At 46.6% G+C, this 27,922-nt stretch overlaps 1 protein-coding gene across 3 annotated transcripts in view; it reads right to left on the bottom strand.

Moving 5' to 3' along the window:
* Positions 1 to 27,922, bottom strand: part of HIPK3 (homeodomain interacting protein kinase 3) — a 565,819-nt gene that overhangs the window by 292,863 nt on the left and 245,034 nt on the right. For all 3 annotated transcript variants that reach the window (XM_086955870.1, XM_086955868.1, XM_086955869.1), the window contains exon 4: positions 23,705 to 23,824. In XM_086955870.1, the coding sequence (XP_086811996.1) occupies positions 23,705 to 23,824 (120 nt within the window). The remainder of the gene's footprint in view (positions 1 to 23,704; positions 23,825 to 27,922) is intronic.

Genomic DNA, 27,922 nt, shown 5'->3' with positions numbered 1-27,922 from the left:
TGGGCAAAGGATAGAAGGAACAGAAGGACCTCAGAGAGAGGGCAGAGGGGGGGAACACAGCTTTTGCTGTGCACCATGCCACAAATTTGTTGCACCTGCAGGCGTATACCGTCTTAGTGGAGGGACGCCTGGCTGCCAGATTGACATCACAGACTTCGGGAGGAAGATCAAAGCTGTCAAATGTTGCCATCTCCATGCATGCAGGTGGAGGCTAGACAGGTTCTAGTGGAGAACCGTCCCCTGCTGCTGCGACAGAAGATCCATCGCCATGCTGAGTAGCTAGGGATACCGGTATGTTCGTGCCCAATCCGGAGTCACAAGGATGACTTGGGCCTGGTCGCGCCAAATCACTCTGGGCAGAAGTGGTATAGAAGGAAAGGCGTACAATAGACCGCAACTCCACTTGCGACGAAATGAGTTGCCGAGCGAGTGCCACCTTGGAAATTCCAACGCGCAGAGCTGATGACATTGTGCGTTCTCTTCTGTAGCGAATAGATCTAACCAGGGGTCTCCTCACTGCTGAAAGAGACCTTGCGCCATGTCAGAGTTCAGACGCCATTTGTGATCCATCAAGCACCAGCGGCTGAGTTCGTTCACCCTGGCGTACAGAGAACCTTGATGTTCCAGCCATGTCGAAAAGCGCAGAGCCTCCTGACATAGGGTCCAGGACCCCACCCTGCCCTGTTTGTTGCAATACCACATGGCAGTGGTGTTGTCCGTGAACACATGCACTACACTTCCCCAGACAGAGGGAAGTAATGCCTTCAGTGCAAGTCGGATCGCCCATAGCTCCAAAAGGTGATAGGGAGCCGGGACTCTGCTGGAGACCAATCAATCAATGACACTTATAGAGCGCGCTACATACCCGTAGGGTCTCAAGGCGCGGGGGGGAGGGGGGGGGCGCTACTGCTCGAACAGCCAGGTCTTCAGCTTCTTCCTGAAGGAGAGGTGGTCTTGGGTCAGGCGCAGGTCGGGAGGGAGGGAGTTCCAGGTCTTGGCGGCCAGGTAGGAGAAGGACCTTCCTCCTGTAGTCGGTCTTCGGATGCGGGGGATGGCGGCGAGGGCGTGGTTGGCTGATCGGAGGTGGCGTTTGGGAGCGTATAAGTTGATCCGGCTGTTGAGGTAGCTCGGGCCTTGGTCGTGTAGGGCTTTGTGTGCGTGGGTGAGGAGGCGGAAGGTGATTCTTTTGTTGACGGGGAGCCAGTGAAGGTCTCTCAGATGTCCGGAGATGTGGCTGGTTCGTGGGATGTCGAGGATGAGTCTGGCTGAGGCGTTCTGGATCCGCTGGAGTCTCTTCTGGAGCTTGGCGGTGGTACCGGCGTAGAGGGCGTTGCCGTAGTCCAGTCGGCTGGTGACGAGGGCCTGGGTGACGGTCTTCCTGGTCTCGGTGGGGATCCACCAGAAGATCTTCCGTAGCATGCGTAGGATGTTGAAGCATGCCGAGGAGACGTTGTTGACTTGCCTGGTCATGGAGAGGGAGGAGTCCAGGATGAAGCCCAGGTTGCGTGCGTGGCCCGTTGGTTTGGGTGCGGTGCCCAGGGCGGGAGGCCACCAGGAGTCGTCCCAGGCGGAGGGTGAAGAGCCCAGGATGAGGACCTCCGTCTTGTCAGAGTTCAGTTTCAGGCGGCTGGTCGTCATCCACTCGGCTACCTCTTTCATCCCTTCGTGCAGGTTGGCTTTGGCGGAGGCGGGGTCGTTGGTCAGGGAGAGGATCAGCTGGGTGTCGTCGGCGTAGGAGATTATGCTGAGGTTGTGTTTGCGTGCGATGGCCACGAGGGGGCTCATGTAGACGTTGAAGATAGTGGGGCTCAGAGATGATCCTTGAGGGACGCCGCAGATGACTTCGGAGGCCTCTGACTTGTACGGTGGTAGGCGGACTCTCTGTGTTCTTCCGTCGAGGAAGGAGATGATCCATTCCAGCGCCTTGTCCTGGATTCCGATGTTGCTGAGGCGCTGTACTAGGGTGCGGTGGCAGACAGTGTCGAATGCTGCGGAGAGGTCTAGGAGGATGAGGGCCGCTGTTTCTCCGTTGTCCATCAGGGCTCGGATGTCATCGGTGGCGGCGATGAGGGCGGTCTCGGTGCTGTGATTGGCTCAGAAGCCGGACTGTGAGGGGTCGAGGGATCCATTCGTCTCGAGGAAGGCGGCCATCTGCTTGTTGACGGTCTTCTCGATGACTTTGGCTGGAAACGGGAGGAGCGAGATGGGGCGGTAGTTCTTGAGTTCGGTGGGGTCCGCTGTTGGTTTCTTGAGTAGAGCGCTGAGTTCGGCGTGCTTCCAGCTCTCAGGGAAGGTGGCGGTGTCGAAGGATGTGTTGATGATGTCTCGCAGGTGGGGTGCGATGACAGCATCGGCCTTGTTGAAGACGTGGTGAGGGCAGGGGTCGGACGGTGATCCGGAGTGGATGGAGTTCATCGTGCGGATGGTGTCTTCGGTGCTGATCGGGGTCCAGGCGTGGAGGGTGGTGGTGGGGGGTGGTTGTTCGGTCATGGTGTGCGTTGGTTGGTTGTTGAAGCTGTTGTGTATGTCCGCGATCTTGTTGTGGAAGTATGAAGCGAGGGAGTTGCAGAGGTCTTGCGATGGGGTGATGTCGTTGTTTCCTGCGCTGGGGTTGGAAAGCTCTTTCACGATGTTGAAGAATTCCTTGCAGTTGTGTGCGTTGTTGTCCAACCGGTCCTTGAATGCTGTTTTCTTGGCGGCGCGGATCAGCTGGTGGTGCTTCCGGGTGGTAAGCTTGAAGGAGGTCCTGTTGTCCGGTGTAGGTTCCCTTCTCCAGGCCTCTGATCTCCACCTCTCCCAGGTGGCCTCCCCATCCCAGGAGGGACGCATCAGTCACCACTGTGTGCTCCAGGTGGGGAAGGGAGAGGGATCTGCCATCTACCCAATCGCAATTCGTGAGCCACCACTGCAATTGTAGTGCAGTGCCCTCCGAGATCTGGACATGATCGGACAGGTTGCCCTGATGCTGCACCTACTTGAACTTCAGGTCCCACTGCAGAACCCGCATATGCCTTCTGGCATGTTGCACTAGCAGGATGCAGGAGGCCATCAGGCCGAGCCGCCGAAGGGTCATCCTGACTAAGGTAAGGAATCTATCACTATCGTGTCTCTTTCAGATTCAGGATTTTCAACTGTGCTTCAGCTTTAGAGTGGCAAGGTTGATCGACAGAATGTGATACTGTGGCATAACTCATTGAGAGCTAGATCTACAGAATCGATTGTTGAACTGATTCATTGGACACAGTCAGCTACTCTTGTACTATCTCAAAAAAATATTGCCTTCTCTCTTTTGGAAGTTAATATGCAAAGGCAGAAAGACTTGCAGAATGCTCGATCAAATCCCTCCAGTAATGCCACAGAACTTTTGGTTATAAAAACCACAGCTGCAGTACCTTAAAAATGTCTTACTACCTCATTAAGTCCGGTGGAATATGGGTCTGATGCAGACGCATGTCAGTTTCTGACAAATGACCCTAAATCCAAATCCAGCTTACGGTCGTGTCTCAAATAAACTTGCTCACATGGTTTGGTATTTCAGAAGTTGTGGAGTCACTGACTTTACTATGGCTGAAGTAAAGAACTTTTATTGAGATAACCCTGAAAAACCTGACCACCAGTAATATAGGCATGGAAGAAGTTCTAAGCTGCCAAATGAACTTTATTATGGAAACTTGTCTGTGGAGCCTGCACTGTTTACCTTTGTGGCTCCTCTTATTAAAACAATCTTGAATGCACCGCTGAGGATCTCACAGTTAATGCCATCATGGAAGGAGGTCCTTGTTAATGTCTTCCGGTCTCTTGGGAGTCTAACCTGGGGTGGTGTGGTGAGCAAAAAAACTATGGATTTAGGCCCATATCTCTGAACTGGGTTGAATGTATGACATTGTTCTGCATTCCGTCCATCAACTGTTGTTTTTGCACTGGGATTTGAGGATGGAATGGTCTGGGTGGAACAGGAGGACGTGGGGGGGAAAGGAATATGCTACTTACCAGTATGCATCTGTTCTTGGCATGTAGGGCTGCTGACATTCATATCTGTGCATAGATCGCCACCCTGTGTTGGGTCCGGATGATTGCACTCTGTTGTCTTGGAAGAGTCCTCAAAGTATCACGAGATAGGCGACTCCTCCCTTGGACTACAGTGCACAGTGGCATCTTCTCCATCCTCAGATTGTTTTTCGCCATTGTGGCAGAGAAGGAGATAGTAAAGTAAGAGATGGCCATGCAAAAAAGAATGCTGCAGCTGCGACAGGCACCCGGGAGGAGGGTGGGCGATATGAATGTCAGCAGCCCTACATGCCAAGAACAGATGCATACTGGTAAGTAGCATATTTCGTTCGAGGCATGTGGGCTGCTGAATTCATATCTGTGCATAGACTGTATAGCAGTATCCCCTCTAGCGGTGGTTTCCTGTGCCAGCTGCAACAGTTTGAAAAAGAGTTTTGAGGACACCCTGGCCTACAGCAGCTTGCTGCTTTGCTTGCACGTCTACACAGTAGTGTTTTGTGAAAGTGCGTATGGTAGTCCATGTGACTGCCTTACATAGGTCTTCAAGAGGAATATTTCCTAGGAAAGCCATGGATGCCCCCATTTTTGTTGTAGTGTGCTCTTGGGGGGGGGGGGGGGGGGGGGGGGGGGGGGGTTAAAGTGTGTTTGGCCTTTTGATCGCATATTTGAATGGATTTAACTGTCCATTTGACTATTCCGGACTTTGAAATTGTATTTCCTTTGTGTTGTGGTGAAGCAACAAATAATTGCTTTGTTTTTCTAAATGATTTTGTTCTGTCCACATAATAAAGCAGAGCTCTCTTTACATCTAGTGTGTGTAGGGCTCTTTCAGCTACTGACTGGATTTTTAAAAAACACTGGCAGTTCTATTGATTGATTAATATGGAAATTGGGTAAGACCTTTGGCATAAACTTAGGGTTTGTTCTAAGAGCCACCCTGTTAGCATGTACTTGCATGAAAGGTTCTTGAATTGTTAGTGCTTGTAATTCACTAACTCGCCTGAGTGAGGTAAAGGCAATCAAGAAAGCCACCTTCCACGTTAAGAATTGCAGTTCGCATGAGTGTAGAGGTTCGAAAGGAGGTCCCATAAGTACTATATTTAGATTCCAGACTGGGGAAGAAGGGTGTCTTGGAGGGATCACCCTTTTAAGACCCTCCATAAAAGCCTTGATTGCTGGTACTCTAAACAGTGAAAGGTGTTGCCTGTTTTGAAGGTATGCAGCGATAGCAGCGAGGTGTAGTCTCCCTGAAGAGTATGCTAGGTTGCATCTTTGAAGATGCAGCAGGTAACATAATGTTCTGTATGGAAGCATCTAATGGGTTGATTTGGTTATTGTTGCAGTAAATAACAAATCTCTTCCACTTAGCTGCATAGCACGCTCTTGTAGTTGGTCGTCTTGCCTCCTTAATGATGTTCATGCAGTCTGGAGGCAAGTTAAGGTATCCAAATTCTAAGACTTCAGGAGCCAGTTCGCTAGGTTCTTCTGATTGGGATCTGGGTGTCTGATTTCTCCATGGTTTTGAGTTAGAAGATGGGGTGCGAGGCACAGCCTTTGATGAGGAACTACTGAAAGCTCCAGGAACGTTGTGTACCATGGTTGTCTCGCCCATGTGGGAGCAACTAGGATTAGTATGAGTGACTGTTGCCGCAGTTTGCGTGCCATCAGCGGAATCAGCAGTGCTGGGGGAAAAGTGTTCATCCATATGGCATTGCCCTGTGACAACGGATGTGGGAACCTGGTGGCAAAGTACTGGCGTTTCGAGTTCTCTTGTGGCAAACAGGTCTATTTCTGGGTGACCCCACACTTTGAAGAATGGCTGGAGAACTTGGGGGTGAATCTCCCATTCGTGTAGTTGTTGGCTGTGCCTGCTGAGCAGGTCTGCTATCTGATTGTCTTTCCCTAGAAGGTGTTCTGCTAGGAGAAAGATCTCTTTTGGAATTGCCCACTTCCATATGCTCTGTGGCAAGTGGGACAGCTGTGGAGAGTGTGTTCCTCTCTGTTTTTGGATATAGTACATTGCGGTCATGTTGTCCGTCCGGATCAACACAGTCTTGTTGTACAAGTATTTTTGGAATGCTTTCAGGGCTAGGAATATCGCTAGCAACTCTAGTTGGTTGATATGCAGTTTCTTTTGTTTGGTTGTCCAGAGCCCTTGTACTGTGTAGTGAAGGAGGTGGGCTCCCCAGCCTGTCAGTGATGCGTCCTCTGTTCCAAGAGCCGTTTCCACAACTAGTACTAACAGTCGCCCCTTGGAAAGGTTTTGTGGGTTCCACCACTGCAGAGAGTTGTGAGCGCGACTGTCTACCAACACTAGGTCTTTTAGTTGTCCTGGAGCCTGGTTCCTCCGTGCTAGGCATTCTTGCAATGGACGCATTTGAAGTCTGGCATGGGGGACAATGAATATGCAGGAGGCCATCATGCCTATGAGCTGCATGAAGACTCGAGCTGGCAGAGAGTGTTGTGGCTGAAATTTGCGAATGAGCATCTGCATGCTGGCTATCCTCGCTGAGTTTGGGTATGCCTTTGCCACTGAGGTATCTATAGTGGCTCACAGATATTGTTGTGTGTGGGACGGTTGCAGATGCGATTTTGGGTAGTTTATCGAAAAAACCTAGGCTGTGTAGCAGCTGAAGTGTTTGAGACGTGTCTCTTGCACACTGTTGGTACGATTTTGATTGTATTAGCCAATCATCTAGATACGGGAACACATGGATGTGTTGCCTCCTGAGATGTGCAGCTACTGTCGCTAAGCATTTTGTAAACACTCTTGGAGCCGTGGTCACCCCAAAGGGCAGAACCTTTAATTGGTAATGTTGACCTTCTATTGTGAACCGGAGATATTTTCTGTGAGCCGGATGGATGGGTATGTGAAAATACGCGTCCTTGAGGTCCAATGTTGCTAGGAAGTCTCCTTGCTGTAGCAACGGGAGCACTTGCTGTAGTGTGATCATATGGAAATGCTCCGACAGTATGTATTGATTTAGGGGTCTGAGGTCCAATATTGGTCTGAGGGAACCGTCCTTCTTGGGAATAAGGAAGTATAGGGAGAATACTCCTGTCCCTTGGTGTTGGAAAGGGACTGGCTCTATGGCCCCCTTTTCCAGCATGCATTTCACCTCTTGTTGCAGCAGGGTGATGTGTTCCTTGGACATAGGACGGTGTCTGGGTGGTATGTTTGGTGGGGTAGAAGTGAGTTCCAGGCAATAACTATAATGGATAATTTGTCTCACCCACCTGTCTGTGGTAATTGAGTTCCAGACAGGTAGGAATTGTTGGAGTCTGCCTCAGACCGGTGTTAAGTGGTCTGGAGGTAGCGTGATGAAGTCACTGTTTTGTGGCAGTGGAGGCTCTGGTGTTATTGCCTCCACGTCCTCTTCCCTTATTATTGTTGCCCCAATAACCTCCTCTGTTGGAGTTTTTGGTAAAGGAACCTTGTGTGTTGCCTTTGTATGAAGATGACGTTTGCGAGGTATTGCCTCGTGTAGCTGCCCTGTATGAGGAGCGTCGAAAGGAACTTCTATGTTGCTGAAACTGCAATGCACCCATTGACTTAGAGGTTTCTATGTCCTTCATTTTATCTAAAATGGTGTGGACAGCCAGGCCAAAAAGGAAGTCTTGATTGACTGGCTGGTTAAGAATGGTGGACTGCACCTCGTTCTTAAAGCCCGAAATACGCAGCTATGCATGTCGCCATAGTAACCGCTAGTGTTAATAGACCTGGCTTTGGTGTCGGCTGCATCAAGCGTACATTTGATGGAGGCATTTGTAATGAATTTTTCCTCCTGTATGAGGTCATCAGCTTGGGCTTTAAAAGGCTCAGGTAGGTGTTGCATTAAGCTTTCAAGCTGGTCATAGTGTGCCCTGTCGTAACGAGCTAGCAGAGCTTGTGTATTCGCAATCCTCCATGAATTGGACCCCTGTGCTGCCACCCTTTTACCTGAGGCTTCTAGTATCTGTTTCCTTATCGGGGGAGGGGCTTCCCCCGTTGTCTGCGAGTTGGCCCTTTTGCGTGCATTAGCCACCACCAGTGAGTCTAATGGTAACTGCCCTCTGATGTAGGTAGGGTCTGCTTTATACTTCTTGTCAATCCTGGGATTGACTACCCGTGCCCTGGCTGTACCTTTGAATATGTCAGATGCGTGTTTTAACACTCCCTTTAACATAGGAAGTGTTCTGACACTCTTTTCTGTAGTAGGGAAGGTGTCAAATAAGAAGTCTTCTTCTAGAGGGTCATTATACATGTCTACATTGTGGTACTGCGCTGCCCTGTCTATTAGCTGGTTGAAGACTATGGTGTCCTCAGTAGGTGGCGGCTTAGTTGGATAAGAGGAGACATCAGGGATGAGATGAGTTATAAGGGTCAGTTGGCTCCTCCCATGGTTCATACTGGGGGCCAGGATCTTGTGGATAATCATAATCAGGCTGTGGATCCTCCCCTGTGTTCCCCTCATTGTCCCCATAGTGAGAAGGAGAGTAAGGAGCAAAAGGTGTAGTAGGCATAATGGGATAGAAAGGAATGAAGGGTCTAGAGGGAGAAGTCCCAAAGTCCTTCTTTAGTGGAATCGGGGAATGAGAGTCAGTGTCCAGTGGCCTTTTCCCTGTGCAGGATTGTGACTTTACCAGTCTCAGGATTCATATATATTTTGCCTAGTCGTCTGATGGATCTGGATGGAAGAGTTCTTCCTCCCCAGTCCTTGGTTGTGTTTTTGACTTTTTCGGGTCGATAACACCTTCTGCTTCGACGACTTTTGGTGCCTTAGTGCTTTTCTTCGGCTCGACCAGTGATTTCGGGTCGACCGGGTCTTTCGGTTCGACACGTTTCTTGTGCTCGACAGGCTTTTTTGGTTGACTGTCCTTTGCCGAGTCGATGGTCTTTTTGGGATCGACTGGTGTTTTCGGAGCACTTGTCTTTGGGTTGATAGCCTTCTCCGGTCGGGTTACAGGCTTCGATACGGCACCCTTTCAGTTGGCGACCTTAGTCAGGTCAGCGACTTTCGGTACAGCTGGCTTGCTCAGGTCGACTGTTTTCTTTGGGTCGACGCCTTTAGGCTGACCGGGCTTTTCCGGGTCGACGCTTTTGGGCTGTACGGCCTTCTTCGGGTCGACGCCCTTCGGGTCGACAACCTTTTTGGGCTCTAGAACCTTCTTAGGGATGACTTTACTTGGCCCTGGGGTCTCTGAAGGCTTAGGTTTCGGAGCCAAGCCGGATGGCGGGCGGTCTAATGTTTTTTCGGATCTTGGCTAAGGCCTCTTGGCGATGCCTCGACCGGAGCCTTCGGTAACAGGCTAGTTGGTGTCGGGGGCAGTGTACTCACGATTTGCCCCGGTGGGATCTCGTCATCGGAGTCAGAGTAGTCTTCGACGGCGACGATCTCTAGGTCCGAATCTTGAGCTTCTGGAAGTTCTTGGTCATCATCGAAGATGTTGGCCGGTTCCGGTGCCTGCCGCTGCATCTCTTGCCTAGCGGCCCGTCAAATCCATATGGTTTTCTTCGACCGAAATTGGGCACAGGCTGGGCAGGTTTCTTCCTTATGGTCTGGTGAAAGGCACTTGTTGCATACTGAGTGTCAGTATGTGGGAACTTGGAGTGGCATTGTGGGCATCTTTTGAACGGGCTCCTTTCCATCGACAGCAGGCCCACGTGGCGTCAAAAAGAAGCTGCAGAGTCCCTGACTTCTTCCATCTCAAGGTCACCAACATGGAAGTAGATCTAGGTGCCGATCTGTAATATCTTGCTGTAATGTTCCGCTGTCCAATGTCTCACTGTTGATGGATGCACAATTGCAGATATCTCGATGGGGGTCGAGATGGCTTTGGAGGAGGCTCTAACAATATCTGTTTTCTTGGTGAGGAATCTGAGGTTAGATAAAGTCTACCAGAAAGTGTTTGGCAGAAGGTAAGTAACTTGATCTTCTGCTAGAGATCTCCCACCGCAGATTTGTCACCTTTTAAACAGATACCTGAGCAGTACCTCTATGGTGCGTCTGTGAATGAGGCTCAAACCTAAAAGACTTGTAGGAACGAGCAGACAAAGCCTCTCGCTCCCCGCCCCCGAAACAGACTATCCAGACAGTAGTTTTTCGTGAATGTATGGAGTGACACCCATGTAGCAATCTCCATGACAGGAACTTTGCGTGCCATCACAATTGTGGTAGCAGCCTTGACTCTTGTGGAACACCTTTGCATTCCTTCTGGCCAATGCATTGCAGATCCTGATACAGAGCACAATCTAGCAGGTGATGGTCATTACTGCATGGCCATGCCTTTTTTCGGGCCAGCAAACGACTCAAAGAGCTGATCGTTCACCCAGTGTTATTCTGTATGAACAACATAAAACCTCTCTTCCTCAGTGGGGTGATGCCGAGCACAGAATGCTGGGCAAGGTTGATGGTTTGGCCAACACCCTAAGCCATGGTGTACATGTAAATATTCAGTCTTGACAAGCCAAAGCTACAGATGAAAATCTAACTTCTATTCACCTTACCTCATTGTGGAAGGCCTTAAAGCATCAAAGGCTGATAAACTGCGAAGTTTATTGTTATTAATTTGATCCATTACAGACTATAGACACATATCAATCATTACACCATCTTCAATCATGTATCCCTAATGGTCTATTCAGAATTATAGGAACTTACTTGAAAACAGATATATTCCATAGGCTCGGTTTTCCTTTCTTTTCTTATCTTATCTTATGAAATCACTGAATAATCATGCACAATAGCAGGATGAATGCAGAGGTATGAGTGTTCAATTAGACTGGTTTTATTTACACCTTTGATGGCAGAATGAACTGTTTTTACATACATGTTTATAGGAATAAAAATAACCTTTCTGAAACATGTAATTATCTAAAGTATATTTACTATGTGTACAAATTCTTAACATATTTTGATACTAATGAATCAATTTCACATTAGATTTTGACCTGGGTTTCTGTAATTGTTATAATATTTGTTTGCCCAATTTCTGATTAGTTGACCAAGTAATCTTTAATTACAATTGTTAGCCAACGTGGTGTGCCATCACAACTTTCAACAAGAAGGTTGCTCAAATACACAGAACCAGCTTGTCTGGAGAGAAGGTTTTATATGGCGGGTTAACATGGAGTTTAAAGCACACTCAGGGGAATTTATGGTGACGAGAAACACAATCTTGATGGTGAAGAGCAGTAAAGGACAGCTGTGAAGCAGCTCAAAAGGTGCACATTAAACATCTGAGGACCAAGCTAAGGTCCAACTGTGGCATGAGCAAAGGAGAGGGTGTAAAGAAGTGTTGCAGGCCTTTCGAAAAAAGCATTGCAACACATTACTTGAACAATAAGGGCTGGTCCAGCAATTATAAAAATGCAGAAAGTTACCCTTTACACCTAAATTGATACATGCAGATCAGAAGGTGTTCGTGGCTGGGAGACATATCGAAGACCAAATACACCTCTTAATGGGGAACATGGACTTATGGGTAGAAAAAATGGAACCCTTGGCCGTGGTAGCTCTGGACACGGCCAAGGCATTCGATAAAGTCTGCTGGAAATACCTGTGGGAAGCTACTCTTCTTCCTGCCTTAACCTACAGGCATCAGGCCTTTCCCGGCGCATGCTCTGCTAGTCTTGATCTCGCCCAAATCTCCACCTATAAAAAAATCTTCCACCTTCCAAGTTTCATTCAGCGGGCAAGATTACGTTTGGAGCTGGGCCTACAAAGACAATCATTCTATTGCGAGGCCGATACCCTGAAATATTTTATAAGGACACTAAAAGCTGGCGACAATACTTTAAAATTCCAGCTAAAAGAAACTTTCCAGTCCTGGTAACCCTTGGAACACTCATATTGCAAAGGCCATAAGAGTGCTGGAGATGGACAACACATCTCTTTTCTCAGACACTATTCCATACTCAGCCTGGAAAAATGCCATCAACAGGCAGGTCAAATTAATTTCCCATCGTATGGATCTGCACTCTGTAAAAACATCTACCATTTTGCTCCCCTTGAACTCTTCGTATCTTCCCGGGAAACACAAGCTTATTTCCAGGAAAATTTAAACGCAGTGGCACGGAAGAATATAATGTTCATGCGGCTTCTATGCCTGCGTTCGACGGCCTTTAACAGATGGGCTCCAACAAGTGTGGGGGGGGGGGGGCCTGTAGATGGTGCAAATACCATTGCGAATAATGGCTGCATCTCCTTCGCTGTTGCCCGGCCCTAGCTGCCCCCAGAAGGTCTCTCCTTAAACCAGTTTATTTAAGATGGGGCATTATGACATGCCGGGAGGCTTCAGCCCTTTGTTTTGCGTCTACTGACACTCAAGTGCTTGCAAGGTCTGGAAAATTTGTGAGACTCTTGGACAATCTTTTGATACCTTTTTCGGCCCCCGCTCTCCTATCTCTTCCCCCCTCAAAAACTCAGTACAGACTTTTGCTCCCCTGTGGTTTAGCACCCTTTGTTTTAATCACCTTTTATTTGGTGTAGCTCAGCAAAATGTTTCCATCGGCGACTGTTTTCTCTATAAGCATAATGGACACTAAGCCTGAAGAGCTGTTTCTCAGCTCTGTCTTTTAATACGACAAATGTGTTAATGCTGATTTTTATAAATGTGCTAATGCTGATTTTTATAGCAATGGTTTTAAGTAACTGTGCTAAATTAATAAAAAACTTCAAAAAAAAAAAACTTCCCAGAAGAGACCTTGTACCATCTCTGGCTGTAACTGCCACTCGTGATGAACATGTTACTTACCTTCGGTAACGCTTTTTCTGGTAGATACAATATCTGCCTGAGGATTCCTCACCTTGTTCACCTTGTGAATATCCTCTTGCGTCAGCAACATTCGGAAATTCTTTTCGTAGCCTCGCGCCGACGTGGACTTGGACGTCATAGAGACACGGCCTCGCACACGACTCCCCTGACGTCACCGACGCCTATAATAGGCCCACGCCGGCGTGATGACATCAGTTCCGCCCTTTTTTCCATGCCTTCGAGGCACACGGACGGACCAATGACAGTAGATATATACACAGTATACACAATACATAAAGTCAAGTTAACACACACAGTGTGAAGCAAATGCAGGAAAGCAATTGAAACATCTCCTTGACAACAAAATGTATATACATTACAATACAGTAAACCAGTTATAGAAGAGTGGACAACAGGGAGGCGGGTGGGTCAGTGAGGAATCCACAGGCAGATATTGTATCTACCAGAAAAAGCATTACCAAAGGTAAGTAACATGTTCTTCTGATAGATACATCTGCCGTGTGGATTCCTCACCTTATGAATAGAGTCCCACAGCAGTCCCCACTCCCGGAGGAGGGAGTCCACTCTTCTAAACCAGAAAATCATGGAGGACAGAGCGCGCAAATTGCCCGTCCCTCCTCACTTCGGAATCCAAGCAGTAATGCTTTGCGAAAGTGTGGAGGGAAGACCAAGTTGCCGCCCTACAAATATCCTCCACAGGAACACCTCTAGCTAAAGCGGAGGTAGAAGATTTAGCTCTAGTAGAATGAGCCCCTATACCCTCAGGAGGCTCCTTACCGGCCAAAGAGTAGCAGATCTTAATACAGAGGACGATCCATCTTGACAATGTTCTCTTATGGACCGCTCTTCCTCTCTTGCAATTCAGAAAAGGGTGTGGTAATGAACAGAGTGTCTGAATTAAGCAGACCACTCTTACCCAGTCCAAAGATCAGGGCTTGATCCATCTCCGTTATTTAGCTCACTGCACCATCCCAGCTCAGAACCTGGCTATATGCAAATCAGTCTGTCCCTGGCCCAGTGCATCATGGTAACAGGGCAGACTAAACTACCAAGCCAATTCTTTACCAGAAAGGAGACAAGCTTCCGGGGACCGGTTTCTGGCATTTCAGCCGTCGTCGGTTATGGATCAAGCCCTGATCTTTGGACTGGGTAAGAGTGGTCTGCTTAATTCAGACACTCTGTTCATCACCACCCCCTTTCCTGAATCGTTTTTGTCCATCATAAGCGTGGAAGGGTATACTCAGATGTGAGTCCCTTGCTCATTGCACCATCAGGATTCAAGCAAGCCGGGCCGAAGACGGCTGAAATGCCAGAAACCGGTCCCCGGAAGCTTGTTTCCTTCCCAGTATAAGAATTGGCTTGGTAGTTTGGTCTGCCCTGTTCCCATGATGCACTATGCCAGGGTCAGACTAATTTGCATGTAGCCAGGTTCTGAGCTGGGATGGTGCAGTGAGCTAAAAAACGGTGATGGATCAAGCCCTGATCTTTGGACTGGGTAAGAGTGGTCTGCTTAATTCAGACACTTTGTTCATCGTCACCCCCTTTTCACCACCCCCTTTTCTGAATCCTTCCTCTCTTGCAGCCAGAAAACCCAATGAAGAGCTTGTCATCCAAACAACAGTCTTTAGATCTGTCCAGGTAAAAGGACACCGCCCTCTTGGGGTCCTTACGGTGTAATCTCTCCTCCTCCTTGGAAGGGTGCGGGGGAGGATAAAAGGTAGGGAGGGTAATGGATTGACCATGGTGGAAAGGAGTCACCACCTTAGGGAGAAAAGCAGCCCTGGTCCTAAGAACCAAACGATCAGCATGAATGGACAGGAATGTGGGCTTGGAACTAAGAGCTTGAATCTCACTTACCCTCCTTGCTGAGGTTATTGCAACGAGGAAGACTGTCTTAAGAGTCAAAAGCCTCATATGACATTTATGAAGAGGCTCAAAGTGAGCACCCATCAAAAAGGTCGAGACAAGATTTAAGTCCCACTGAGGCACAATGAAAGGAGTAGGAGGGAACTTATTTGAAAGGCCCTTCAAAAACCTAAGAACAACAGGCGACTTAAAAAGAGACGGCTGGTCAGGCATGCAGAGAAATGCAGACAGCGCAGAAAGATAGCCCTTAACTGTTTCTTCCACACCTCCAAAATGGGCTCCGTTAAGGCGTCATTAAACGGAAGCAACGGTTCTACCACAGAACTAGGAGAATGCAAAACCTCAGTGAGAATATTGGACTTAAACTCCACCGTAGGCAAAGTCAATTGCAAAAGTTCTGCAGCCTTCCTCATCACCACATGATAAGGCTGGACATCCTTAGAAGGTGTACCAGAGCCTGAAGGTAACTCCCACTCAGGAGAGAAATCCAGACTACCAGCGTCAGCCAGATCCCCAAAACAGTCCTCATCCAAATCACCTTCCTCCAAATCAGGATGCGACTCCATATACATCCTTTCTTCATAAAGGCGCTGTGCCTCCCCTTCTGGACCTCTCCTTCACACGCCTCGCAGCCGGATCCACCAACGGCTCCGACGGAGTCGGGAACGACGTCGGCAACGAATCCGAAGGCTCAGCGGGATGACCTCGAGGTCGCTCAGGAGCGGGCGACACCGGAAGCGGCGTCGACTACTTCGGCGGAGCCGGAAACTGCCAATGCGGCGTCGGAGCCGGCATATAAGGCATAAATGGAGCAGGAGGATAGGACTGAGGGACTCCAAGATTGAAAGCCAGAGGACCCATGGGACCCGAAGGTGCGCCAGAGGGGTACCATGCCCTTGAAAAGACGCCATACATAGTGTTGAGAAACGCCGATGGGTCCTGGCCTGGGGTTGGAAAGGGTGGCTGTAAACCCCCAGGCTGGTCTTGAGGAGGGATTGGATTCGGCTCTTCAGCAGGCGTAGAACCCACATCCACCTGAACCTCTTCTTCATCTCGCATCGGGGACGGCGGCGGAGACGGATTCGAAGCCGGAGTCGGGGACTGCACCCGCGACTCCGAAGGTGAGGCCTCACCTTCTGGTTCCGAGACTTCCAGCGTAACCACCTTAGAACGCACCTTCTTCGGTGACCTTGACCCCGACTCCTTACCGGAACGACGTCGGGACTCATGCCTCCTCTTTTTATGTTTCCTCTTCGACTTCGACACATGGTGTGAAGCGGACCTCAAAGATGACCCCTCTCGAGATCCAGATCTTGACTTCGACCTCGACCGCGCCATTCGAGAACGAGACCTTGAAGATTTTCCTTTTCCAGCCTTCAGCTTTGCCACCAGGAGTTTGGTCTCTCTTTCCCTCAGGGCCTTCGGGTTCATCTTCCGACATGAGGAACAACCATCCACATCGTGGTCAGAACTTAAACACCAGATGCAGTCATCGTGCGGGTCGGTAATAGACATCATTTTACCGCACTCCCTGCAGGGCTTGAAGCCGGACTTCTTTGTTGACATCGTCGAAGAGACAGGATACAGAGAAGCAGAAAACGGTAACAAAAAGGCAACAAAGTACCAGTTGGCTACTGAGATTCCCGATAACCGTTAGTGTCGACGACGCGGAAAAAAGGGAACTGATGTCATCACGCCGGCGTGGGCCTATTATAGGCGTCGGTGACGTCATCGTAGTCGCATGCTTGGCCGTGTCTCTATGACGTCCAAGTCCACGTCGGCGCGAGGCTACGAAAAGAATTTCCGAATGTTGCTAACGCAAGGGGATATTCACAAGGTGAGGAATCCACACGGCAGATGTATCTATCAGAAATGCTAGGCATCACTTGCTGAGATCATGCCAGGATAACCATTTGATGATCCAGCCATTTCCAGAGGCAAAGTACCTCCTGCAACAGGGCGAGGAACCCAAGTAACAATGCATTGTGAACTTGGCTGCAGCATGACCATCCTGTATGGCTTGGATTAGGCCAGGTCGGAGATATTCCAGGACACCTGGGAGGAATTGAGCCACTGAATCCCAAAGAGTGTGGGAAAAGCGACCCAGCATTCACAGACCTCAGGACCAAACTGATGTCAGTGAGCAGGAGTGGAGCCTTTATAGGCTCCTCACATTGTTTCTGCAACAGCATCAGTGCGAAGCCACCTTGCACCACCTACCAGAGATACTGCTATAGAAAGTTTGTAAACCCAGTCTGAAGCTAGCAAAATATTCAAAAGGTGAGTAATCTGCAGTTGTAAGTCCATCAGAATATAGTAGAGATCAAGGATATAGTTCATCTAGAAGAACAACTTGCATTTGTTTAGATCCATGGCCATCCCTTCTAGTAAAGGGCAAATTGCTAGGTGGATGCACCGCCATCCCTTTGGAGATTACATTCAAGCCCCCAAATAGACTCCTGACCCATTCCTGGGGCCCACAGTGTAAGAAAGTGGCTCTGTATATACTGGACCAAAGTACGGTACAGTGTGCAAAGAGTCCACAGTCCCCAGAGGTTTGGCAGAGGCTAAAGTTAGATATAACCGTAGTCTCTAAAGTGGTAGCATAGTCTAGCAGTAAGGCAGTATCAGAGAACAGTGTAAAGCATTTGTTGTACACACTCAGTCAGCAAATGGTCTCACACACTCAAGAACTGAACTATAGGCCAATTGTATTGTATCAAAAGATATAGTTTTATTTTAGAACCAACAAGGTATCAAAATATACTTTCTCAGAATGAGTTACTTTAGTTAAATATTTTTCAAATAGGCAATAGACTTTATGATTACAATAGTTACAGTTGTTGCACTAGGCAACACAATTTCAAACACTATGCAACATTGAGCTCAATGGGAATTTCTAGATAAATGCAATTAGTTCCTTTATAGATTACTTTTCTAACCACAGGACTGGATCCTAGATTCAGTCCTGGGACATCTACTGTAAACAGTTAAGTAAAAGCATTTTGGTTATGGTAGTGATTTTTAAAGGAATATTATTTTATTTTAAAAGTTGACACTTAGAAACTTTTTCACATAGAATCACCAACGTTATCCTATGGGAGGAAATTCACTTCGCAGGTAAGTAATGTTATCGTTATTTTCTTACTCAGTGTTGGATCCTGAATCTAGCACTGGTGCATCTCCCATAACCAATTGAAAAAAGTCATACAGGTGATTTTTAAGGAATATTTGTAGTTTTTGAAAATCAACACTTAGGAATCCATTGTCTGGTTTTCACCAGAAAAGTTTCTATGGAAGGAAATTCAAGTTACTGGTAAGTACGGTTAAAATCACTTTTCGGGGTCAGTGCTGGGCTAAAAGATGCAGCATTGGGTTCTCTCCTGATAAAAGGGGAGTACATTGGAATTCGTTGTTCAGCTGATTTTAGATGAATATTTTAAAGTTTCAAAACTCCACACTTAAAAGAATTTCCAAGTGAAACCAGTCAATGTTACCTTATGGAAGAAAAGTGAGTTATCAGCGTTTGGGTAAATACTCGACTGGCAGATTTAAGGTTCTGGGCAAAGACTCAGGGGTCTCCCAGGGTCAGGTAGGTTCAGTTTATTTATTTATTTATTTATAGTGTTTTGTATAGCGCGAACAAGACCTGTGGGTATCAGAGCGCTTAACAAGGACAGAATTACATATAGACATTATAAAAGCAGTAGTGCCAACAAGAGAATAATGAGGTAGAAAGCGATATACAGTATGGACGAGGTTAAATAAATAATTCAAAATGACTGTGTAATTAACAGTAAGTGGCGAGCAAGGTTTGGTTTGTGTCAAAGTAACAAGCCGTGCTCGTTGAGGTAGGGTTATAAGGTGTCCCAGTGCATATCAAGGATAATAAGTATAAATAAATCAGGTGCGGTAGAAGATATATAGTATGATTGTGACATATAGATAAATGTTCCACATATATGGCTAAATAAATCAAGTGAGAAAGAAGGTCTATAGTATGACTGTGAGATATAGTTAAAGTTCACACATATATGAGGTAGCAGCAAAGTGCCAAGTCTCGGCTTGTGCACGGCATCATTTTCTTATCCGCTGATGATCATCCAATTTTCCAGGAAGAGGGCGGTCCTTAGTTAGCTGAATTGTACATCCCAGTGATCGGTAGGTTTCTCTAAGTAGGGTATTTACTCATCAAGTGGCTCTTCAGTTCTCGTTTGAATGTTGTTGTATTTCGAATCTTCCTGATGTTTGGAGGGAGTGAATTCCAGATTCTGGGGGCAGCTCCGGAGAATGCTCGGTTGTAGGTCTTTTTCTTGTGGAAAAAGGCTGGTCGTAATAGCAAATCTTTTGCGCTTCTCGTTGTTCTGTTACCTCCTGAGAGCTTAAGTTTCTTGGCTAGGTATCTAGGCGTGTTGTAATGTACAGCTTTATGCGTAATACAGGCCATCTTCATTTGAATTCTAGCCTCGTAAGGTAGCCAGTTTAGTGCTTTCAGGTGAGGAGATATGTGATCGAATTTCTTCGTTCCCGTAATGAGTCTCACCGCTGCGTTGAGGCATGCTTTTAGTGGTGCTGTGGATGATTTTGGTAAGCCCGCTAATGTGGTGCAGCCGTATTCGATCCTCGAGATGACTAGTGATTGGATAGCCAATTTTAGATCTTTCTCAGTTGGTACACACTCAGCAGCACGTGGGCAGCCGGGTGCAGAGGTAGTTAGGCCCAATGTTATCCAATGAGAGGCAGGGGGCCTTCGGTTGGTGGCTGCTGGCAAGCAGGCCATGCGGCTGTGGGAGCTAGGCTCCTGGTCACTTGCTCAGGGCTAGTGGGGAATTAGATTAGAACAAAGGTTGCACTGCCAGGGGGACTCGGGCGGCTGGGTGCAGGGTGCTTTTGAGCTGACGAGCGCTCAATGTTCTTCAATGGAAGACTTGGATGTTGAACAAAGGCTGCAGGCTCAGGGACGGAGATTCTTCAGGAGCGACCATCACTTCGAGAGATAAGTTGGGACCTTGGAGGATAGGTAGGCACCCAGGAGTTGGGTACAGGGGGCTGTGGGGCGCCGGATGCAGGGGTGTCTTTTGGTGTCGGGAAATCTTACCAAGAACAAAAAGAGTCGGAAGGTCTGTTAAGCTACGTAGCTGAGTTTATGAGGTCCTTCTAAAATGACCCTTTTGGATTGCACTAAACCAGACCAAATGGTAACATGACACGATAATGTATTTGATATCCTATCAGCCCACCCATCTGGCGGAGCCTCGTCATGTAGGACGTCTGACCAGGTGGTGAGTCTTAGCCCAGATGTATTGGCTAGACACCACACACTACTGGTTCATCATATGAACGTGTCCGTGCCACTGAATGGTGCTGAGAAAATGCAGTGCAAAACAGGGAATAAAGAATAAGTGATCTTAAAATGACGGTCGAGGTAAAGAAAAATGTTTTTATTGATGATATTCACCAAGACGCCAGATTAAAAAAGAGTGTGGGACAGTGTGAAATAATCACTGTGATGCTTGGTTGTGTTAAGGATCAGGCCAACATGTTTCTGCCGAAGGTGAAACTACACCGGCATTCTTCAGGGCCGAATACACAAAGATGTTGCTACTGCAATGATACACTCAGACAATTAATACAAAGTGCAGACAGAAAAAGGACAGACCAAATGATTTGTTTAAAGTACTGTCCAAACTATTGGTGTGGTCTGATAGACCATCCTACCATCTCCTCCCGATCAGTAGTAAATAGAGGTAGAGATCCCAGCAATGTGTGGGAGTCGAGCCTCACCTCACCCGGCGACGGCTCGGAGATTGAGGCCCCGCTCTCTCCGTCGGTACCTCTTGGCTGACACCTAAGCCGGGTGAGGTGAGGCTCGACTCCCACACATTGCTGGGATCTCTACCTCTATTTACTACTGATCGGGAGGAGATGGTAGGATGGTCTATCAGACCACACCAATAGTTTGGACAGTACTTTAAACAAATCATTTGGTCTGTCCTTTTTCTGTCTGCACTTTGTATTAATTGTCTGAGTGTATCATTGCAGTAGCAACATCTTTGTGTATTCGGCCCTGAAGAACGCCGGTGTAGTTTCACCTTCGGCAGAAACATGTTGGCCTGATCCTTAACACAACCAAGCATCACAGTGATTATTTCACACTGTCCCACACTCTTTTTTAATCTGGCGTCTTGGTGAATATCATCAATAAAAACATTTTTCTTTACCTCGACCGTCATTTTAAGATCACTTATTCTTTATTCCCTGTTTTGCACTGCATTTTCTCAGCACCATTCAGTGGCACGGACACGTTCATATGATGAACCAGTAGTGTGTGGTGTCTAGCCAATACATCTGGGCTAAGACTCACCACCTGGTCAGACGTCCTACATGACGAGGCTCCGCCAGATGGGTGGGCTGATAGGATATCAAATACATTATCGTGTCATGTTACCATTTGGTCTGGTTTAGTGCAATCCAAAAGGGTCATTTTAGAAGGACCTCATAAACTCAGCTACGTAGCTTAACAGACCTTCCGACTCTTTTTGTTCTTGGTAGTTTGATTAGGGGTATTGAGTCTGGTAGGTCTCTAAACATAGTCCCCTTGACCCTCCCTAACCTTTGTTTTCCAGTCGGGAAATCTTACCCTTAGCTAGCTGCGGTTGGAGGGGTCCCTGGTTGCGAGGCAGCAGGCGTCGCCTGGGTCGTCGAGGAGGCTCCTTGGGCACTGGATTTCAGGTCAAAAACCCCGGGTGGACGTCCTCCGGGTCTTTCTCCACTCAGGCACAGGCCGGGCTCGGCGGGTGCCGAGTGTGCTGGATTTGCGGTTCCTGGCTGGCACTAGGGGTGTTGCTTTTTGAGCAGAACCACTGCTCATGGGAGTCCCAGTTTTAGTTGAGCAAGGCAGGCAGGTCCTCAGGGGTTTTCGAGGTTGCTGACCACAGGAGACGCCGGGGTTTAGCAGGACCAGGTTCAAGGATCAACAGGTCAGTAGGGCTGGGGCTAAGTCAGTTGGTGTTGTCCTCTTGTAAGCAGCTGCACGGCAGGTCCTCCTCCTTGTTCTTCTTTCCAGATTTCAAATAAGGATCTGAGGAAGGAAGGTTCAGGGTGCCCCTAAATACTAAATTTAGGGGAGTTACAGGTAGGTTAAGGGCAGGGACCAATGGGTTACTGTCCTGGGGTGAGTACAAACCCTATCCTGCTCCTCTCCTGTGGGAGGGGGGCAGGGGTCTATCTGTGATTGGGCAGGGCTCCCCATCCTCAAGATAGCTGGAGCCGGGAGTTGTGCTTCACCTCGCCTCTCCCACCTGAGGGGTGGGGTTGGCAAAGGCAGCCACACCCCCTTTCCTCACATAGGGTTTCCCACCTGTCTTCCCACCAGAGTGGGGGTCAGAACCAGTGGGGGCAAGTTGCGGAGTACAGCAAGTGGCCTGGAGAAGCTCACAAAGGCGGCATGCCTTTGAAGCTTCCTCTGCTCATCCTGGGGGAGGAGACCTCGCACAGGATGTGCATTGTTGCAGGCCCAGGAGAGTGGATGGCTCTCTACCCAGGGGTCCAACAACATGCCTGCTGTGTGGCTGTGTGGCAGCCTAGGCAGCCTCTCAGACAAGACGTGGATTGTAGGTTAGGTTTCAGGTTGAATAACCAAGATGGCCTCTGTATTACATTTTACATTAAAACCCACACTGGCATCAGTGTGGGTTTAATGTGCTGAGAAGTTTGATACCAAACCTCAGTCGTCAGGGTAGCCATTATGGTGCTGTGGAGTTCGTAATAACATCCCAGCACCATATAATCTTAATGGCATCACTGCACTTACAGTGCCCAGGAATGACCCTGGGTACTGTAGGTGCACAGGGCTCATGCACCTGTGCCCACACCACTGGCATAGTGCATCCAGTTAGAGGGGTGACTAATGCATACCAGGGCAGTGTGTTTGTGGGCATGGCACACAGGGATGTGTGCCTTGTCGACTGTCTAGTTCGGTACCAAGGTACTCAGCCTGCCACGGCAGTGTATGTGTGTCAGGGTACAGGGCCCCTAAGGTGGCACAATAAATGCTGCAGCCCTTAGGGGTCTTCTCTGGTCACAGTGCCCTTGGTACCTAGGGTGCCATTTACCAGTGGCCTACATGTGGCCAGAGATGCCAATTGTGTTTATCCTTTAGTACAGTTTTTAGGGAAGGGACACAGGCCCTGGGTACCCGACTTGCAAGGACCCAGGGCACACCAAGGAAACGTGCATCAGTTATCAGGCAAAAAATGGGGGGGGGTTACTGCAACAGAAACCCACTTCCCTACACATAGCAGCAGGTCTCTAACTAATAATGTGCAGGCTTATTGGCACCCCTTACCCAAATGACAGCTAGTAGTCAATCCTCCTCAAGCACTAGTGGACCATGGAGAGGGTTGATGCAACTGTACCCTACAGTTAGCCTGAGCACATCAGCATCAGCCACATATCAGGACACTTGTCTAGTGCAGCAACAGAGTTGTTTGCTCCCAAGAGTTAAGTGGAGTTTGAGCAGGGGGCCTTCAAGAAACCAGCTCAGCATGGTGGAGACTGTTCCAACTCCAGCATACTTAAACAATGTGAAAGTTTATTGGGGGTTTGGGGGTGTATGAAATTGTATGTTTTTCACACTCAGTTAGCCACAGACTGAAGGGCAAAACACAATTGCAATTGGGGAGAGGAGAGGAGTTAGCCTAACGGCTAGGGTGGTCGACCACAAATCTGGGAAACTGGGTTCAAGTCTCGGCAATGACGCTGAACATCCTGTGATTCTGGGTAAATCACTTAATCTCCCTGTGCCTAACAAAAATGAATATGTCCTCATGTAATGCCTCTGGTGCTATGTAAAGCGCTGATACCCGATTCGGGTCAAGTTTGTGCTATATAAAAATCTGTAAAAAAAGAAAAATTAAAAAAAATTGCCAGCATGCAGTTCTTAGCAAAGAATAATCATGGTGGTAATTTTGGAACACAATAAATTGCACCAGGTTGAAAATAACTTATCAATATTACCTTTCAAACCACTAATGAAACCATATAACCAGAATTATTTTCCTGTGGGCCTTACCTTTAGCCGCCATCCAGAATATGATGCATCCAGCTCTCGACAGAAAAATCTTGCAGTTTTTGCTCCCACATTTAACAACTGTTCACCTGGTAATCCTTGAGTTTGCGAAATATAACGGATCTGAAAAATAAAAGGGTAAATCATCTTTGTAATTTATTTCCACATTTGTCAGTCCAAGTTAATTAAATAATATTTGAGGTGTAATAGCCAAATCTATATATGGTCATATGATAACCTACTTACTGACTCTTTACAAAGTTTAAACTAATAACAGACATTTATATGTATGTTAAATTTTATGGAAAAGAGGCTCTGTAATTGGCCAAGCATACTAAAAAAAAGGTAAACTCAATGAAAGGTGGTGGTTATTGTACAAGGGTGCTCAATCTTTTCTTCAGAGAGATATCAACTTGCTGGCCCAGTTTCAGAGCTTTTGTGGTGGATATGAAACAAGTTACTTACCTGTAACTTTAGTTCTCCAGTATTGGTAACTTTCATAGGATTCCCATTGCTTGTATCATTCCCCGTCGTCGGAATGGGAGCCTCAGTAATTATATATATATATATATATATATATATATATATATATATATATATTACCTACTGGCGGTCGCCAGTAGGTAGTTATAGTTAGGATTGTTTTCCATAGGAAATCCTCAACATTCTATTTGGAATAACTTTGGCTCTGGTTGAAGAATCTTAGCTAATTTCTCAAAGAAGATGGCTCGGTCCGCTGCGCTCCTTCCCTGAAAGTTTGCGGGGGATTGGTCAAGTGGGGGCTGAGATATAAGGGGGGTCCCAAAACGTGTTTTCTGCATGTTATTTTCCATAGGACCTTTAGACTCGGCTACAGGTCGAACGGCTGAATGGATTTATAAGAAATTTGGCAAAACTGTAGAGTCCGGTTCGCAGATTACGCTTTTTTTGGAAAGGTGTAAATCTGTTCAGTAGTTGTTGAGAAAATTAAAGTTAGTCAATTATATATCTATAGGCGCGCACGCGTGCGCACACTCAAGCGGTTGCGCGTGAGCTGAATTTTTTTTTGCTGCGTGACGTCTGTTAACGTTCGATTCGAAGGAAATCAGGAAGTTTTGTCCGCCATTTTGTCACTGCGAGTAAATATATTGTTCATTTCAAAGCGTTGAAACATGGAAAGGGGAGAAGGTAGAGATTGTTTTGCTGCGTAGCTTTTCTCGGGGTGTGCAGTAAGGCCCTTAAACGCAAAAAGATATAATTTTCCAGAAAAAAAATCGGGGGTGCGCGCACCCGGTCGCGCACTCCTATTTACAAGAGTGTGAAAATGGAGATAAATCAGAAGTTTGAGTGCTTAGATATAAGGTGGCTCTGAAAAGAGCCATTGTGTTAATTGAGTGTTTTCTGCATTTATAAGTAAGTACCGATGCAGAGCCTGATGTTGCAGAGGAAGATTCTGTTTCCCTCATTCGTGAAATGAACACCGTCTCTCCTATAGACGTCTTGCATGTGGTATCGCAAGTTTTTGTGGTAAATAGAACCCATGCTATAATCTCTGAGGAACGCAGAAACAGATTTATTTACATGTCTCCCTGCTTTCTCAAATTGTGCACAATGTTGTTTGGACCAATTCCATTTCTGTCTTTGGAATATACCAAGGCAGATCGAGGAAAAAGTGTCATCAATTGTCGAAAGGTGTCTTTTAGAAGCATTTCCAGACCTACCCTAGTGATTGTGCCTAGATCGTTCCCACCACAGTGCACAATTATAAGGTCTGGTTCTGGGAGATGCATAAAAGTTTTCACCAATGGAATCAATTGGTGACATTTCAATCCTCTTTTGGCAATCCATGTTATGTGTACATTTGGTAAGCGAGGTTGCAAATTCGTCTGCTTACTGCATATTTTTCACTCCAGTGAATATAACTGTGTCCTATTAGCCAGACCTTAATTTTCAAGGGATTTGTAGTCGTCCTCCGATCGGTTCTGGAAGTGGAACTGTAGTTAGAAGTTGAAATTCTAAATAAAGAAAGAGGAAGAGGCTGGGTGTGGTTAAAAAAATAAAAATGATTGGTTGATTGTAATAAGTGGAGATTGAACAGTACGTTGCATGTTAATGTTTATGTTAAACGAAAAGTACTATTGGGTGTGAAAAAAAAAAAGACATGTAACAGAGCTGTGGATTGGCAGGTGTTTCTGGAGGGAAAATAGTCTTCTTAGTTTGCTGTAGAACGTTGAGACATGAACTTTTGACCTGTGCCTTCAGCAAGGTGCACAATGAAGTGTAACCATGGAAACAGCCGGAGATGGCAGTTGGTGATGGGTTCACTCTTTGGTGCCTCTGCATCTGACTCTGTTCTGTGGTGGCAGGCGGAGACTGTTTGTTATTGTGGAGATGAAAGGGTGATAAGGAGAGAAATACGACAGCGTCTGGCCTGTAGAAGCGTGGGAGCAGTGATTAAGTCTGAGTGAAGCGGAACTGTGGCGGTGCTTGGTAACAGTAAAAAAATTTTTTTACCAGTGGTATAACTGTCTGTACGGTGCGCGACCTACTAAGAAAGAGTTCACGGGCCGTAATTGGCTTGCAGGTTCTAGTATCAGTAAGTGAGGTCGAGAAAAGAAAACATTCAGGACTTTATTTATGAAGGCCTTGCGCCACCGGTGCGTCACTTTTTCCCATTTTAAAAAATGAGGCACCGGCGGCGGAAGGTCTTCATAAATAAGGTCCTCAGTGTCTACAGTTAAGGTTATGTGGAACCCATGAATAGTTTTTCAATATGAAATCATTTCAGTTGAGATTATGGATTAAAAGAGAAACCGTGAATATTTGAAATGTTTATTTAGAAATGTACTGTTTTAAAGGCAAATCATTATGTAATAGGAGTACAGAAATTGCAAAAAACACAGTAATTGGTATTGTCAGTAGTACATGGAATACAAACGCTATAGTTGAAGAAAAATGAATATAGTTGGAAAAAAGCATTGTACACTTTTATGAGGAAGTATATCATATTTTAATAAATGGAAGAAGGTCTCTGGCCTTTCAGTTAGGGAACGATATATGAAAATGCAAGTGGTTATACATCATTACTTTATCAATCACCTGTCTACATGCGAAGCACTATCAAGTTTGTGTTATGTCAGTGTGTGAGGGGAAAAAAAGGCGCCAAAAGCGATAAAATGGTGAGGAACATGTATGTAATCTGTTGGATGCTGCGCAAATCACTATTGAGGAGAACTACTGTATTGAGATATCTTTTGAAGGTTGTAGTATTGCATTTGAAATACAGCACAAGTAATAATGGAAATATTATTGAAAGAACATTTTTCTGTAAAGTATTTTAAAAACATAATTTTATAGGAAATTAAAGGAGTAGAGGCGTGTGAGGCGGAAATAAGCAGTTGAGATGCGAAATGGCGTTTACAGTTATAAAAAACTCGTTTAAAATTTACACATTAATTAGGGCACATGTAGCATATATTAGCGAGTTTTGCATCGAGTACGTTTGAAATAACCTTAGATAAGATATGCAATAGAATTGTTGAGATTAGACTGGTAAAAAAAGTTGAAAATCGAGTAGCTGAAGAAACAAATGTAGTCCACATAAAAGACCAAAATTTAACCAGCACGAAATCATAATGTCCACTGTTAGTAAAGCCAATAGGTCTGTTCTTCAAAAGAAAATATGGAAAAGAACGTGAAGAATATAGGGAAGCAAAAGGAAATGAGGACGTCAATGGCTTGTATAAGAGTTATTGAAGCATTGTTTAGGCAAAATAGGTAGCTTCTGCTTCTAACAGGAAATCACTTTTATCATTTGAAAGTATGTCAGCTATCCAATGGAAAAGAGTAAAGCAGTACTCATGATCTGTTAAAATCGGAGCCTCTTTTATTATCAGAGGGCAGCTCGGTGAGTTTTCGATGTAGTTCTCTGTTAGGAAAGAGTTAACCGTCCATTGTGTAGGCAAAGTAGGCAGCAAGTGCTTCTAACAGGAAATCACTGTTATCATCTGAAAACATGTCAGCCATCCAATTGAGAAGATGAAAGGAGCATTCATGATCTGTCATTATTGGAGCGTCTTTTACCATCATAGGGCAGCTCGGTGGGTTTTCGATGTAGCTCTCCATTAGGAAATCTTGTGCCGCTGCGAATATATTCCAATGACCCAGAACTCCTTGTATCGCTGCAAAGGCCATAAACCCTCCGTTGTAACAAAGCTGTTCATGATCAAGTAACGGATTCAT

Source organism: Lissotriton vulgaris, chromosome 2_1 (genome assembly GCF_964263255.1).
Source record: "Lissotriton vulgaris chromosome 2_1, aLisVul1.2, whole genome shotgun sequence".
NCBI classification, from domain to species: Eukaryota; Metazoa; Chordata; class Amphibia; order Caudata; family Salamandridae; genus Lissotriton; species Lissotriton vulgaris.
The sequence above is the reverse complement of the archived record's forward strand: the minus strand, read 5'-3'. Positions and strand labels throughout refer to the sequence as shown.